The sequence below is a fragment of the Neopelma chrysocephalum genome, unplaced genomic scaffold (genome assembly GCF_003984885.1).
Source record: "Neopelma chrysocephalum unplaced genomic scaffold, ASM398488v2 Primary Assembly neopelma1_257, whole genome shotgun sequence".
Lineage (NCBI taxonomy): Eukaryota > Metazoa > Chordata > Aves > Passeriformes > Pipridae > Neopelma > Neopelma chrysocephalum.
The window spans coordinates 394851-411198 of record NW_020897919.1 but is presented as its reverse complement, the minus strand read 5'-3'; the positions used below and the strand labels follow the sequence as shown (position 1 = coordinate 411198).

Here is a 16348-nt window from a genome sequence, read left to right as displayed (position 1 = left end):
AGTGCTCAGGGAAGGCATCTTCCCAGACTGTGTCCCTCCTGCAGCTGGTGACAATCGGGGGTCCCTGGGAGCTGCCGAGCCAGCGAGCCCCTCACTGTCCATCTCCCACTCGGCACCTCTGGGGCCCGTGAGAGCCCATCACAGCAGCTCCCCCCTGCAGCCCCTGACCCTCTGCCTTTGGCTTCTTGCCTGGCTACAAGCAGGTTGCAGGTGGAGGCAGCACCCTTCCCTCACTGCCTGGTTCCACAGAGCTCCCCTTCGCTCCGACACAGCTCCACAGCCCCTCTGCCCACGGCTGGCTGAGAGCAGGCGGCACCGGGCAGGCAGAGCAGGACTGCACAGTCCTTACTGGTAAAATGACTTCTCCTAATAGTTCTGAGCATTCATACAACCACAAATATTTACAATTTTTATAAATAAGAATCAGCAGAGCCCAAAAGATCCCTGATGGGAGCTGACAAGAGAAGACGGGGACGTTTTTCACAGACTACCCAGACGAGCACTCGTGCCCTGCCCCACTCGCAGCCTCAGGTGCTGAGCTGCAGCAACCCGGCCTCTGCCCAGGACTGCCAGAGGCTGTTCCGGATTGCACAGTCAATGGAGCACCCAGCAATCCCATTCATCCCAGCTGAGGGTTTGGGAGCCCTGTGGGTGCCTTTGGCGGGCGCAGACAGTGGCACAGTCCCCGGCGGGCCCTGGCCCGCGCCCAGCCGGCGCTGCGGCAGCACAAGCTGCATTCTGCCCTGCTGCTATTTACTCACAGCTACAGATGTTGACATAACAAAGAGCTACAGACAGACGGACAGAAGGGGAGCAGTGTTGCAGCGCAGACACTACGGGCTCTATTCTTCAGGGAAGCGCCTCTGACTTCCCCGCCCAGCCCCACGACTCCTTTGGAAATCATCTGGGCTGGTGGAGCTCGCTTTCCTCTCCAGGGACACAACTGTGTGTGAGAGAACATCGGCTTTGCTGTTTGTTCCTGTGCTGAACCCAGCCCTTATCAATCCACAGGAAAACCATTTGTTTCAAATCAAGTGGCTGAAAGCTCGGGGGTACCTTGGCAGTGTGCAACCTCTCCTCTCTACCTGCCCCTCCGAGGGGCTGTGCAGGGAACATCCTCGCTTTGCACTAATGTCATCTCTGGAGAGCCAGAATTAAAGGGATGACTCGTTCCACAGGAAAAAACCCTCACACTTAAATGCTTTCTGAGGGACATCATCACACATTTCAAAGCTTTACAACTGCACATACAAATCCTCAAACAGCAAAAGAACCGGCACATTTTGGAAAACGCGGCAGAATGGTCAGAGGGGCAGAACCACCCGCAGAAGGTGGCCAGAGCTGGCCATGGGAGACGTGCCATGAGGCTCTGCAGCACTGCCCAGAGCTGGGTACAGACTGTGCTCAGTGCTGCTCTGAGGTGTTTGTTCCCTCTCTCCTTGTGGCCAGGACGGACCGTGATGTCCTTAGAGCCCTGCTGGCCTCATGCTGTCAGTGAGCAGGCAGTGACCCCAGCTCCAGGTCCATTTGGGAGAGCCCCAGCCCCACAGCAGGCCCAGCAGGTTCAGGGCTCCCACGCCCAGCTCGTGCCCACTCGGAAGCCTTGCACTGCCTCGAGCACCAGGCAGGACAGAGGAGGGACTCGAGTTTTTAAACAGTTGCTTTTTTAAGCTTCTCACGCGAACCAAAGTTCAGATCCTTCACAACTGGTAGGAAAAGATATTATTGCCTGGAACCATGCCCAGAAAAACTCAAAGCCAAGCCTGGTCCTGCCTGTGCTCCCTGCCAGCTTCCAGCGCTCCGCCGTGATGCCATCTGGTGCCCAGAGGCAGAACAGCCAGGGCTCCTCCTGCCCAAAGAGCCTGGGACACGTTCTGGGGGGAATCAGCAGCCCCCAGATTAGCAATAACTCACAGCATTTGTTCTGCCAGATTAACACTCCCCTTGCACTGCACCAACATGTCTTAACGCTTCAGGTTGGGCTGGACACAGGTAACAGCCAAACTCTGAATTCTGCTGCTGTCTCCCCCAGATGGGCATTTGCAGAGTCGGACTGCAGACATCCCCACTGCTGGAGAGCTGTCCTGGCACAGCACTCAGCCCTGGAGCTGCCTCCCATCCCAGAGCCACACGCCACTGGTCCTGAAGGGGCTGTAAAGAGGCTTTCTGAAGAGCAAATAAATGAGCTGACTTCATAAAAAAAGCAGGGAGCCAAGTATCCTCCTTCCCTCAGAGAAATGAGGCTGAGCATGAACTAGGTCTGCTGTGGCAGACCTGACAGCAGTGGTTTGTGGGTGGTGTTCCTCAGGCCATGGCCAGTGCAGGGGATGGCCAGGGGCTGCTCCAACACCCCACCAGGATCCCACCAGGATCCCTTGCCTCACACAGCCCTCTCCTGTGCCAGGTGCAGCAGCAGGCACAGCCGGGCACACACCGGTCCTGCAGTGCCAGGAGAACCCAGAACTACCCTGAATTTAGCCCATTTTGCCCTCCCCAAAGCAACACAGCTGGAAACAAACTCGGCACCCTTTTGGAGGAAGCACTGTGCAGGATTTTGTTTCCCAGCATCCCTGGGGATAATCCAGACCTGCCACTTGATTTACACTGGATAAAACCAGTTTGTCTCCACCACCAGTACATTATTGCTTGGGCAGCACATCAGTAGGTTCTGCCGTACCCAAGAAACACAGTCCTTCCTCGATCATGGTCTGGAAACATTCCCCACCCCAAGCCAGGCAAAGGGGAGGAGAGGGGTTGCTGGGTCAGAATCTGGAATGCTCTTTCCATATCCCGTCCCCTGAGCACCAGCAACACTGGATGTACAGAAACCGGCTGTGGGGAAGCAGATCCCCCGGGAGGAAAGGGGAAACACAAGGCAACACGTTTTCCCAATAATCCACAGGGAGCGTTTGAAGCTAAAGCAAACACTGAAGGAATTCAGTGGCGTGAAACAATGCAGGAGGTGGAGATGTTCACCCCTACGGCTTCTTCTTTAGCCCTGGAAAAACAAACTGGCGCTCTTAAAAGGGAAAAGGTGCTTGGAGTCCTACCTCAGCTCCTGTAAGAGGCCAAGTGTCCCCGCAGCCGGATCTCCGGGCTGAATTCCTGCTCTCTGGAGTGCCGGGCAGGCGGCAGCGCTCCATTTCCTGGGGCGCACTGCCACCTCGTGGCTTCCCTCCTGCTTCCAGGACAGCTCCCGGGATCCACAGCTGCACACAGAGCACATGGGAAGTTGTTTGGAAACACTTTCATTTGTTTGACCACAACCTGCGGCTGCAGAACGAAATGTAACACTGAAGTAACACTGCCTGTGGTTACAGAGCTTTAGAGGCTCTAATTCCACAGCATTATTTTCCCTGGTTCCAGATCGTATTGTCTAACGTTATGGTAGGAAAAGAAATCAAGCAACTAAAGAATTTTGCACATTACTCATAAAACAATTACAAATATTTAATGACAAACCCAGCAACTGCATGTTTCACATTTCTCCTGTTCCTCTGCTAATTCCTGTGGAAGTTAAACAGGTATGTTAGCTGCATAATTATTTGTTTGCAGAGGAGGTTGACACTGGTTTACAGACTACAGACAACCATGTAATTCCTCTGTAGCTACATGGTAATTATTGTGCTATTATAGAGTAATTAAACATGCAAATAAACATTAAAACAAGGGATCTGTATGGAAGCTGCCAACAACTGTAGGACAGAAAACCAAATAGTAAATCAAATTACAGTGTTCTACAGGGGTACCAGCTATAGCAGGGAGTTCAGAGTATCATCTTTTACACCACAGGCCATTTTCGTAGCCCTTCTGGCTGCACAAGTGTCTGGCCTAATGACCCGGAGAGATCTTACTTTGCAAGTTCTCTGTGTGCCTTAATCATTTTGATTATCCAGAATGGCACAAACCCTCCAGAGAAGTGTTCTCCAGAACTCTGAGACACGAGAGTCTGGCTTTGTCCAGGTTGGTTTCTTTAGGAGGCAAATCAGAGTATTAACATACCCTGTTATGTCCAACTGTGATCTCACCGTCCTACAGGAATCCCCAACACAAAGTTCTTTGCTGCATGTCAAAATCAAACCAGTTCAAACCAACCCTCAGGCCATGTGTAAGGCTAGGACCTGACAGGCTCAAACCTCAGGTTTATTTTTTCCCCAGAGATTCTCCCCCTGCATTTTCTACTTTTGTGATGCTGCAATGATGGATGAAGCTTAAACGCCCTCAGCTACTCTCTGAAGATCTTCTGGCACCTGATTCTTCACTGGATTTAAGCACAGTCCCTCCTACTGAGCAGACAGATACGTTTGAGCATGGACTATCCCTAAAATTGGGTGGGTGTGTACAAAAGAGCAAACTCCAGTGAGCTGGGGAACATTTGGTGAAGACAAATAAATACCATCAATCACTCATAACTAGGATCAAAACACTGCAATTCCCATTTCCTTCTGCCCCCTCCAGCAGGCCAATTGCAGGACTCACTCCCACACCTGCTGCAGTCCAAGGGAAGCTCTGCCTCCATCCTGGGGGAACCTGGATCAGGAAAGAATTACTGAAAGCCATTTCCCTTGCACTGCCTGTAAGCCAGCAATGTTCCTTACAACAGTTCCCCCCTCCTGATGCCGTGCTGCCATTGCCAGGGCGCAGGGACCCAGTCAAACCTTGCTCAGAAACCCCTGGCACATTTTTAGATACTTATATATTCATTCCTAGCGACCAGCTGAAACAAAGACATTTATTTTGACCACAGACAGATTACCTCTGAGATGCATCCCAAGGCTCTTCTGACCTTGGTTCCCTTACTCTGTCTCCAAACACACAAATCCTGCCCAGTTTAAAAGTATGGGTTTATTGCCTTTAATGCATATATTTATTAAGGCAGCAACAATCACAGCCACTGCTCCCCTTTCCTTGCTCTGCCCCCTCACTTAGCAACCAGCCTGAGTGCTGCCAGCACTGCTCTAGGCTTGCCAAGGAAACTATTCCTCTTCCTCGAATCTGATTTCCTAGCAGAGTTTCATTTGTATTTGGTGCTGTATGGGTGTCATGAAACCCCTCCTGGCCCAGCTGAGGACAGGGTGTGCTGCCATGTCCTGCTCCCGCTCTGCAGATCCCAGCTGGGAGCGGCTGCGGCTCCACCTCCATCCCACGCTCTGCTGAGGACCACTCACCTGGAAGCACCCCTGCAAAAAATAACATCTGTCCAGGTTTTATCCATTGGTATCTCAAAAGAGACTTCTCGGAGGAGAAAGGAGTTTTCCTCCCTCTAACACTGAGGACAAATCCATGCAGCGGAAGCCGGAGCTCCCTGCAGAGGGAGCAGGCTCTCCATTCCATCACAGCCAGGGATGGGAGTGGGAATCCTGCCTTTTAGATAAGCCCATGGCATCTACCATCGAACTTATCTGCAGGCCCTTTCCAGCTCTGCCAGGGCAGCTTGCTCTTTGCATGGGAATTAAACAGAATTCCCGGTTCCGGGCTCCAGGCTCCCTCACTCAGCACCACCAGCATGGAGCACGCCTGCAGACGTGCCCTGTGACACACAAAACTGGGAAAGGACTTCCCCACATGGCTAAACTTTTCCAGAATATTGGTCAAGCAGTGCTGGAAACAAGAGCATTGGGCCAAGGGACTTGGGGGGGTCAGACTGTCTCATTGCCTCTCCAAGAGTATCCTGCTCCAGCACATGCTGGTTCCCTTGGATACACACAGGAAAGGAGGAGGCTCCCCAAAGACAGGTAGTTATTTCACCTCTCACACCCCTGGGCACCAGGAGCTGGTCAGAATTACAGGGACCTCCCGCCACCCTGAGGATCCAGGAGAGGTTCACCTGCATCCTGCTCTCCAGAGCTCATGGTGCTTTGCTTCCAGGCAAAGACAAGGCCGTGCCAGCGGCACCACCACTGATGCCAAGCGGGTGCCAAAAGGATTTATACCTCTCCAGATGCCAAAGAGAAGGAAACAGCCCTGTAAGGTGAGCCCAGCACACGCCTCACGTGGGAGCACTCGCAGCCAGAGCCACAGAGGGAGCGGCTGGCACGGGGGGCACACGGCCATGTGTCAGGGCCCACTTTTAAACACCAAAGCAACTCCTCCAGAGGCTCCTGAGTAGCTCTTGAGGGCCTTCTCCCATCAGTCCAGACTTATCTACTGCTCTGCAGTGCTTTAGGACCCTTCAAAGCAGCACGACCTGCCCGTGCAGGATGTGTGTCCGAATTCCCGGGGTCACTGCAGTGCCTGGCAGGTCTGGGGGTCCCCCTGAGCCCCAGGACACACCAGGAGGGACACGGGGCTTGCACCAAGCCTGAGGTTCAAGCAGGAGTGCACACAAGAGGAGGAGGAGGCACTCACCACTCCCCAACCCTGAGCTTTGCCCCCTCCACCTCCTCTCTGGATAACATGGGATGCTGGCAAAGCCAGTGCAGGGCAGGGGGGAAATGTAGCCTCTTCCCCTCAAATACAGCTCTCCCTACCCTAGGTGCAGCTGGGCAGTATATGCTAATAATTTGTCAAACACTGAGCTGGAATTGTGGATAAGAATCATGCTTTTTGTACAGAAAATTGAAAATGAAATAGTGCCTACAACTGCAGCCATTACACAGCACATTATCTTGAAGGGCTTTGGTGTAATTTAGATAAAACACCATATCTCTGATTTCAGAAATGTCAACATCATTCTAAACGTACATGTGCTTCTCCACTGGTTTTCTGTGAAGATTTACAACTCCACGAGCCTCTCTCTCTCTCATTCTCTCCATTTTCTTTTTAAATTGGCAAATGAGTATTCCATCTTTCAAAATTTCAGGTGTATTTTCATATGTGGGAAAAGTGCATGTTCAGAGATGCCCCTAATGGCTCCATTATGGATCTCATCAGCTGTGACACACATCCCAAAATAAAATCTATGCATTTGGATGAAAGAGAAAAAATTAATACCCGAGCGAGGATGAAATGCTTCACTTCCCTCCTTCGCCCCTGACGTTCATGTCCCACTTCATCCCTACTGCTCTGTACTTTTTTCTTCAACCCTCCTTCCAAGAGGAAGTCTCCATCCTCGGACCTATTCCAAAGCCAACCAGGCACCGTGCTGAGCTCCCTGCTCTGGGCATCCTGAGCAGAGACGGGAGCAGGTGATCTCCAGAGGCACCTGCCAACATCACCCGCTGTGTGGGCTCCTGTTTCATTGCTAGTTCATAGGAAAATGGGTACAATTAACATGAATTTTATCCATGTTTTGCCATCTCCAACCTCCGATCAGGTTCCAGGAGTGTCTTAGACCCCCTCGCTAATTGTCCTCCTATGGTTTCACACTGTTCTCCAGGGAGGGGCCAAAAACAGGGTGTTGGCACAAAATACCAGAGGGATGTTGCCTCCTGCAAATGCTGGGGAGCCGGGACAGAGGCAGGAAGGATCAGGCACAGGGGCTGCCGTGGCTGCTGGACCTCCAGCAGGGCCGGGTGTGCCTCTGTTTGCTCGTACCTGCATCAGCAGCGGGACAAAAGCAACGGGATTTTTTTCCCCCAGCACATTTACATTCTCATTTAATTCTCCACAGGCTCCTTTCCCTGCCCTGGGAGCTGGAGCACATGCCCACAGCCCACGCTCTGTGCAGGCAGGCCCTGGCAGCCACCCAGCCTGGTTTCAGTGCCCTGGGAGGGCAGAAGGGTGCAGGTCCACCCCGTTTGGCTGTTGGCAGTGACACATCCACTCTCACCCCGAGTACCTGGCACTGTCTGCCACTCTCAGCAGTGTCCTACACAAGGAAATAAAGAGGCTTCTAATTAGATTAAGGCTGACCAAAAAACGCATAGTGAATCACCATTCTTCTTTTTCACAAAGCCGAATACTTTGTGAGACAAATGCCACGGCAATCTGAGCCTTCAGCCTCGCCTTCAGCAGCTCCCCACACTCAGCCCTGGCATTTCCCACTTCCCAAGTGCCCTGGACAGCTCTGGGCACCAGCACCTCCGCCCACCGCTCCTGCACACACACATGGAACCAACCCAGGGAATGTTTATAGGGATGCCAGTCTGCAGCTGCAATTTACAAGTTCATTAACAGTGTCACTGCAAAGATCAGTTTTTTTAATTGGAGCGCTAATTAGCAATGAATTCTCATTATTTTTCATTGAAATCCCAAAGCAGCTTTAGCGCATTCTCTTTGTTCTCCTGCAAACGGGGAAGTGGAGAGGCTCGGGGAGATAAAGACACAGCTGATGATATACTGGGGGGTTGTTTTCCCCTCCAGCCGTTCCTCCGGTTCAGTTCATTTCGCAGCAATTTCCGTTATTATTTACGATTCGGAGAAATAAATATTTCCACAAAGAAATAACTATTTCCGAGAAGAAACACTAACTCCGAAAAGCCTCGGAGCACCGGCCCGGCTCATTACAAGTGAGGATTTGAATGTGGCAGTGTGAAGTGGCAGAATGGAACCCCTGCATCCTCTTGGAACTGGTGTTTTGAGTCTACAGCTGAGAGACACCCTGACAAACGTACCCTGGGCCAATGGAGATGGCACTGGGAAAGAGGAGTTGGGCTGTTGGACCGTGCTGGTGTCTGCTCCAAACCCAGAAATGTTTCAGGCTTTTGGCAAATTCTGAGATTTTTTTTTTTTCCAGAGGGATGGATAATCATCACATTGTTTCCACGGTCCTTCTACAAATTATTTTGATAATAAAGGACCTCCTGTGACATTAAGTACATTTTAATTACAACATTGTCTGTAATGCATATATCTAATTGCAAATAATTATTTTATCATATTTTGTCTGTAGGCCTGTTAGATGCATCAGATATTATCTTCTGACTCAGTGGTACAGGTTAATTAAAATTTCTCTTTTAATATCGTTTCAAAGCTAACCACATAATTTCATCTGAACACCAGCTGGGTTGGCAAAAATTATTTTTTATAATTTTTTTGTCATGCTTGTCCATGGAGGGAAAACCCGAGCCATTTCTGCAGGCTGTAATTACTGCACTGCTTTCTGCAGCCCTTCATTTGCAAAGGAAGAAAAGAAGGGAGAATGTGTGTAACATCAGTGGCCAGCGGTGGCTTTGTGTGTTCCTGGTTCATTTTGAAGGGGTTTTTGTTCTCCTTCTCATGTACAAAAGCATTTGAGATCTTCTCTTTAGAAGGAGAATTGAAGGTATCACACAGCCTGGTTTGTCAGGGTTAAGACAATCCCAGTGGTCATCCTCGATGTTAACAAAGCCCAGCCTAAGGGCGATCCCAGCCAGCTCCTTCCTTCCTTCCTCGTCTGTTGTTCCTTCCAGCGATAAAGAGCAAGGACAAGGCGAGAGAAAAACGAAAATATGAACATAATGTTGAGTCAAAAAAAGAGTTTAGGTTAAATATATGGCAATATGAACCCGAGAAAGCCGGGAGAGGACAGGAGGAGAACAGAGACTCTTATTTCAGGTGGGAGAACACTTCATCTGTAACTCGCAGGAACAAATGACCCTGACTGCACCCTCTGTGAACCATTCCTTAGGACCAGAGGTGTTCCTGTGAGCCTGTCACCATCTCGCTGCTGTTTCAGACCCTGCCTGTGTGTTCAGAGCCAGCTCCAGGGCCGGCAGAGGGGCGAGGGCCGGCAGGGACAGGGTTAAGGCGTGTCCCCAAGGAGGGGAGCAGAGGCTCTGGAGCTCCACCAGGCCGGGCCAGAGGTGAGCGCTGCCAGGAGGAAATTGCTGCAGCTCCACCGAGATCACGAGCGACCTTTCCTCTTGGAGAGGGGTGAAGTAAACAACACTTATCTGGGATTTAGTGCAGTTGAGACAAGCAGCACTTTATCTCTGTTCCGCGGCACACGGAGCAGGGAGGCAGAGGGATGATTTTCCTGCTTTTACGGTGTGAGCAATCTCTGCTTTCTTAGCCTGCTCTCGAGTTGAGCTGTAACACCTCCTCATGGAAAGATCTTGGCCAGGGCAGCAGGTTACGGGCTTGCACAACGTGCCATAAACCTCCTCACGCAGTTCAGCCTTTCGCAAGCGTAGTCTGAGCTCTCCTTGGTGGGTTGATATTTTTACTCCATGAAATTTCCACATCCTCCATACCGTTTCCTTTTAGAAGGTATCATGGGACATGCAATCCCTGATCTTTCTATTTTGGATTTTTTTCCATCCATAGACATAAATCCTTCTCTTTCCCTCTACACACAGTTTCAGATTCCAGCAGAAGGAAATCTGATGGGGTTTTATTTGACAGTGCCTTTCTTGTGTCTATCATTTTTACCACATGAATGATACCTGAATACCTTATATGCTGCAATGGTTAGAAATTTTCCATCAGGTTCTTCCTAAATAGCCCAGTACTCAGGAGATCTATTCCCCTTTACTGCCAGAGTGAGAACTTCTGGAAGCCCAGCTCCCAAATCCAGCTGTGCTTAGGGACACGCCTTAGGCGTGGGTTATTTCAGCACTGTCACCCAGTCTGCCATCATGCAGTCCCCTGAGACCTGTGTCCCATCTGCTTTTCCTAAAGTCAATATTCAACTCCTACAAGTAAGTATTAAGTAAGTGATTCCTGCTAAATGATTAACTGTTTCTGGGAAGCTGTGGGGCTGGGGGGAGCTCAGCTGAGCAGCCAGCACGTGTCTTCAGGAGACACACAGACACTGTGCCCCTTTGGACTGCTCTTCTCCACCCCTGGATAAGCTGGATAACTGGTCACAGTCCCTCCCCAAGGCTGAGACACTCCACAGTCCATGAGCACCCTTCAGTGAGCGTTAAATGGACGAGGCACCTCTGCTTCCATAAACTCAGCAAAACTCCAAACCTTTGCAGAAGCTGATCCGTGGAAAGCGGTTTGAAGGATCCAGACTTAGGAAAAGACTGGCGTATAGCAGGAATTCAGCACTAACCATATAGTTTTGAGTCAGAAGCAGCGCTTTGCAGGATCAGGGATCCGTGCCTGTGTGCCCCATAGGAAAATAAAACTATCAAACTCAGAGCCCAGTGGGAAAAGTCTTTTCCACACGTCATATCAGGACAGAGAGGGCAGAGCCTCGTTTCCCTAGGCTGGCACAGCACCAAAGCCCTGCCAAGCACCTGCACCTAAGCCAGGAAGCACCAAGTGAGCTGATATTCCAAAGCAGCAGTAAGGAGCTCGTGTGCCTTAGTGCATGTGTTGGACCAAGGATATGCAGGGGGACACAAAAAGCAACTTCCTAAGTACAGTTTGAAGCATTTGGTTTGAAGGACAAAAAGTCAGTACCGGCATCCTACGCTAAGGAAATCATTCTCTCACCTGCAGGTTATTCAGGAGGCAAGTCTCCTGTATTTACTTTTCCCCTGCCCTTTTTTTCCTGGGCTCAGTATAAAGTGTTACATTGACACAAGTAAGCGGAGAAGTTCCGTAATTTAATCTGTGCCATTAAAATTTCAGGCTCCACGGGAAAAGCAACCCTGCCTGTTCCTCAGGTCCAGTGAAATTCGTGTGGCCGGTGTCACCTTTCCACAAACTCCGCAGCAAGAGGCACTTCCTCTCACTGAGGGCAGGTGAGGAAACAGGATCATCCCCGCCAGCATGACCCCATTAGTTACTCCCTGAAGGACCAGGCTGCTTCCCAGAGGGGAGGAAGGAAAGGCCTGAGCCATGCAGCTCAGGGAGGGCGTGCACACAGGGATTAATAATTCAGGCTATTCTATTTTGGACGGGGAATGTGCTGCCCCTCACCTGCACTGCTGAAGGCAATGGGTGCCCGAAATAGCAACTCCTCCAAGAGCAGAGGGAGCCCAGCCACGAGGCCTGTGCCAGAGGCACTGCAGGGACAGCCTTTGCAAGGTCAGCAGTTTCCCTTCCGTCAGCAGAGTCTTGGCTGTGCCAGGGCTGCCCAGAACCCTCCCCCGGGCTGAGGGGATGCTGGGCCTCCTCCAGTGCAGGGTGCAGCCCGGCAGCAGGGGCTGCCCACCACGTTATCCAAGCAGACAGCCGGGCAGGCTCCTGCACAGGGAGTGATTTTCCTAAGGAATACCCAGTCCATGCACTGCCGTGCCTGTGTGGGTACGGTCAGCTCGCTCAGCACACCCCACTGTGCTGTGACCTTTAACAATGCAGTTCTGCCACAAGCCCTCCTAAGAGACTGCTTTATATAGCCTTTACCTCAGATCCTGAGAGCTCAATGACCCAATCTCTTTCAAGAAATTATTCCACCTCAAGCACCGACTTTCGGAAATGCATCATCTGACTTTCTGGGAAATTGCAAACGTTACATTGTCAGAAAACACAAGTCACAGGATTTTACAAGTGGTTCTCCTGCACAGGCTTAGATCACTGATGCAGGTTTACTGGCATTTCTGGTTTGTGTTATGCTACGTCAGCTCCCGAGTGAATAATTTGAAAAGTTATATTTGAAAAGTTATATGTTTGAACTAATAAATTCTAGGCCAGTTACATATAAATCTGAGTTCCTACAGGTACATATTAATTTGGATATATTTGCCTACTTAAAACTCTGAGGAGATACCATTCCATGGCTTTGCACCTTGCTCAGCACCACAATGCTTCCCTATTTATCACAGAAGTTATCAGACACCCGAGCAGCTGCATAACCACAATTCCTTTATCTGCAATGGTTCCTTTTTTAACAAAGCAGAAAAAGACAAAAACACGGAACAATCAGAAACCGCCAGAAGAGACAAACTGAAAGTCACTGGTTTCGTAAGTCAATTAAAATAAAAGGGAAGGAAAAAAAAAAAAAAGGAAAGAAGAAACAAGAGGAAGCCAAGATTTTAGCCATGTGCTTCCTCAGCCAACTGCACAAATTGATTCGTGGCAATGGAAGGTGAAATCTGGACCGGCCCAATTCGCTCCTCTCAGGAAGCTGCAGATGCTCAAATTGCAACACGTGACCCAAAGTTTTAGACAATTGCAGCAGATTCATAACTCTTCTAGAATGAGACATTGTGTAATGGTGTGATGGGAAGAATATGCAATAGGAATTACTGTAAGCCTGGAACGGGCTCCAAGGCAAGGGATGATGGGGCAGCAGTGAATTTTCTGTGCCTGACTCCAAGGCCGTGTGCTCCATCCTTTTTGTGCATGAAAAAGAATTAATTTTTTATTTTTCTTTTTAAATGCTGTGCATTGGCACTATCCATCTTCCTGACTGCAGGAATTGAATTCTCCAGAGCAGCAGGAATACCACAAGGTTTGGTGACAGGGCCAGCCTTTGCTGGGACTGTCCCTTCTCCAGTGGGACATGTTTAGGGCTTGTTGACCTGCTGCTTTGGTGACCCCAGGCCTTTGCAGCTGAAATGGTCCCTGAGAGGGCTCAGAGGAAGTGAGATGTGGCAGTGATGTATTTTCTGCTCCTAACAATAGTATTTCTTGGGACATTTTATTATTCTACAATGATTCACGGCTGAAAAATAATTTCTACGTGACGTGCAAACTGATTCTTGAATAACTTTGTTAAAGACTAAGAAGTATACAAGCAAGTTATTTCTCCGACACACACTGTTTTCTTTTTTAGGACCACAGAACCTGCCTTAGAGCTTATTAAAATTTACTTTTTTTTTTTTTTTACACAGGAATTTTACTGAGAGGATACACAGGATTTTACTGAGAGGATCTAAAGACCTTTCAGTGAAACCCTGCTGGCTCCTAATTCTGGGGCGGATCATGCTTTTGTTGTATAACTATGAACTCTCTGTGTCACAGGAATAAAGACAGTAAATATTTACATATTTATAGTGCGAGCAGTTATTCAAAAGCTGAGGGTTTTCCTATGGAGAGGTGGATTGGATGAAGAAATCCAACGGGAAGAAACCGTTCCCTGTGAGGGTGGTGAGGCCCTGGCACAGGTTGCCCGGAGAAGCCGTGGCTGCCCCGGGATCCCTGGAAGTGTCCAAGGCCAGGTTGGACGGGGCTTGGAGCAACCTGGGATAGTGGAAGGGGCGTGGCACTGGAAGGGCTTTAAGGCGCCTCCAACCGCAGCCGGTCTGGGATTGCGGGATAAAGGAAACCGAGCGTACCTAAGGCGGCGGGTCGGTGCGGCGGCTCCATCCCGCGGGCACAGCGGACATTCCCCGCGGGATCGCGGGCGGGATCGCGGGCGGGAGCGGGGGGGTGACGTCAGCGCCGCGCGGGGTGACGTCAGCGGCGCGGGGCTCCCAGCGCCCCGCGCGGCGGCGGAGGAGAGAGCGGGGCGGGGGGGAAGCGGCGCGTGCGGGGAGCGCCCGGGCAGCGCTCCCGGCATCCATCCCCCTGTTATCCGCCGCGTCCCCCCGTCCTTCGGGCCGGCCCCGCCGCGATGTTCTCCAGGAAGAGCCACGCCGACGTCAGGAAATCCACGCAGAAGGCGCTGGACCCGAAGCGGGACGTGCTGACCCGGCTGAAGCATCTCCGCGCGCTGCTGGGTGAGTGCGGCGGCCGTGAGGGGACCCCCCCCCCCGCGCCCTGAGGGGCACCCGCGCCCTCACTCCTCCTCCTCGGGGCGCTCCTCGCCCTCCCAGCGCTGCCTGGGTGAGTGTTTTCCCCCGGGACGGCGGTGAAACGGGGGCGTAAAAGCCCCCCTTCGCTGCCCTGGAACCCCCAGGCTCCCGTGCAGCCCCGTGGGCTCCCCGGGCTGTCGCTGCCGAGGGGCAGCGCTGGGTGTCCTTTCCAGAGGCGTGGGAGAAAGTTGCGGGTGTGTTTCGCTGCTCCTGCCTTTGGGAATTCGCGTTTCCCGGTGTCCAGGCGCTCCTGGTGCAGCCTTGTGGTTTGGGTAGTAAATATTAGGTAAACGTATTTCCCGCGGGGTTCTTTGGGACATCTCTTCTGGTTTTGACAACAGCGTTAATTTGGGGCTTTTTATTGTGGTGTTTTTTGTTGTTTAACTTTAAAGGAGGCCACGGTATGGCGCTTTGTGATGCTTTTCTGCGCGTGTGGCAAGGTTGAACCTCGCTAATGTCGCCTCGCAGGTGAAACCTTTCCCCTCACAGCTCTGCACGTTGAAAGGATCCGATGGTTTTCAGCTGTTGCTTGTCGGGGGGAGCTGATGCGCTTCAGCTGTGAGGTGTAGTTCGGCGGGGTCGGGGTGGGCACAGCTGGGGCCGTGCGGGGCACAGGTGCTCCCTCAGCCCCCTGCCCGGGGCGTGCCCTGTGCAGCCTCGCCCGGGGCTGGGCTCGGAGCGAAAAAACCTCGCGTCTGGCGTCCCGCCGGCAGGAGCGAAAACACAACAAAAGAAGCTTTTTTAGTGTGCTGTGGCAAGGCGAGGAGGAGGCTCTGTGGTGGAGGACGAGGGCGGTCCCGAGGCGAGCGGAGAGCGGTGCTCGCCGTGCCCCTTTGGGGCGCGCGGAGCGGAGCCATCGCCCTGAGGGGCCTCTGGGGGGCTCGTGAGGGGCCCGTTGGGGGGCTCGTGAGGGGCCGTTGGGGGGCTCGTGAGGGGCCCGTTGGGGGGCTCGTGAGGGGCCCGTTGGGGGGCTCGTGAGGGACCGTTGGGGGGCTCGTGAGGGACAGTGACCGTTGGGGGCTCGTGAGGGACCGTTGGTCTCGTGAGGGACAGTGACCGTTGGGGGCTCGTGAGGGGCTGTGACCGTTGGGGACTCGTGAGGGGCCGTGACCGTGCCCAGGTGCCGCCGGGTTGGACGCAGGTGGGAGCAGTCCCTGGCTCACGGACGGTAATTCCCGGGATCCGCTGCCTTCCGGCAGCCCAGGGGGGGGGGGGCGCTTGGTGAGGGGACAAAGTGCCGGGCAAAGCCGGCCTCGTGGCCTGGGGCTGGCTCATCCTCTGAGCGGCAGGAAGGGCAGGTTTGACGTGCCCGGCCCGTGGATGTTTGAGCTCGTGGTTCGCGCTCCCAGGCGGGGCAGTTGTGAGGGCCGTGCCTGGCGGTGGGAAAGCGGAGGCTCCTGTGCCAGGCCCTCAGCGGGTCCGTGGGCATCGCTGCACCTTGGCTGTGAGCGGAAGGTGAGTGACTGCCCCGGGTGTAAACTCCTCTGTTCCGTGCTTGGGAATCGGGGGATTAGTTTCATGTTAATTTCCCTCTGCATGAACTACACGCGGAAGTTTGGGAAGGTGTGTGAAATGCCTTGTTTGTTTGGGAAGGTGTGTGAAATGCCTTGTTTGTTTACGTTTGGATGGAACCGTGAATGGAAGTGCCTGGGGGCGGGAATTTGAAAAGCCAGGAGAAGGTGCCGTGCGCCTTTTAACTGTGCACGTCCAGCTCATGTGCAGCTCATGTGCTGTGTGAACTATATTAAAATAATGTCCACTTTATTGCAAAATAATTGTGGGAAATTCTTTAAGAGTTTTTTAAGAGTGTTTTGTGAAACTGTCCTGAGAAAGATCATGACCAGAGACCCACGGTGTGAGCTCGGGACTGTACATTTCTTCCTTCTCTGCCAGCCTCGATGAAATAAATAGAC

General features: G+C 52.1%; 1 protein-coding gene and 1 long non-coding RNA gene across 6 annotated transcripts in view; one reads left to right on the top strand and one right to left on the bottom strand.

Moving 5' to 3' along the window:
• The window catches only part of LOC113977769, a 58549-nt gene extending 44367 nt beyond the window's left edge, over nt 1-14182 (bottom strand). Inside the window, exons 1-2 of the long non-coding RNA XR_003537411.1 lie at nt 13977-14182; nt 3051-3209 (exon numbers count right to left, since the gene is read on the bottom strand). This is a non-coding gene — a long non-coding RNA (uncharacterized LOC113977769). The remainder of the gene's footprint in view (nt 1-3050; nt 3210-13976) is intronic.
• Nucleotides 14147-16348, top strand: part of RALGAPA2 (Ral GTPase activating protein catalytic alpha subunit 2) — a 95159-nt gene continuing 92957 nt past the window's right edge. For 3 of the 5 annotated variants that reach the window (XR_003537410.1, XM_027704161.1, XM_027704162.1), the window contains exon 1: nt 14147-14360. Coding sequence is in view for 4 of the 5 variants with exons in the window: in XM_027704161.1 (XP_027559962.1) it covers nt 14255-14360 (106 nt within the window). In the remaining variant the exon portion in view is untranslated. The remainder of the gene's footprint in view (nt 14361-16348) is intronic. The other 2 variants (XM_027704159.1, XM_027704160.1) reach the window with 1 other exon arrangement.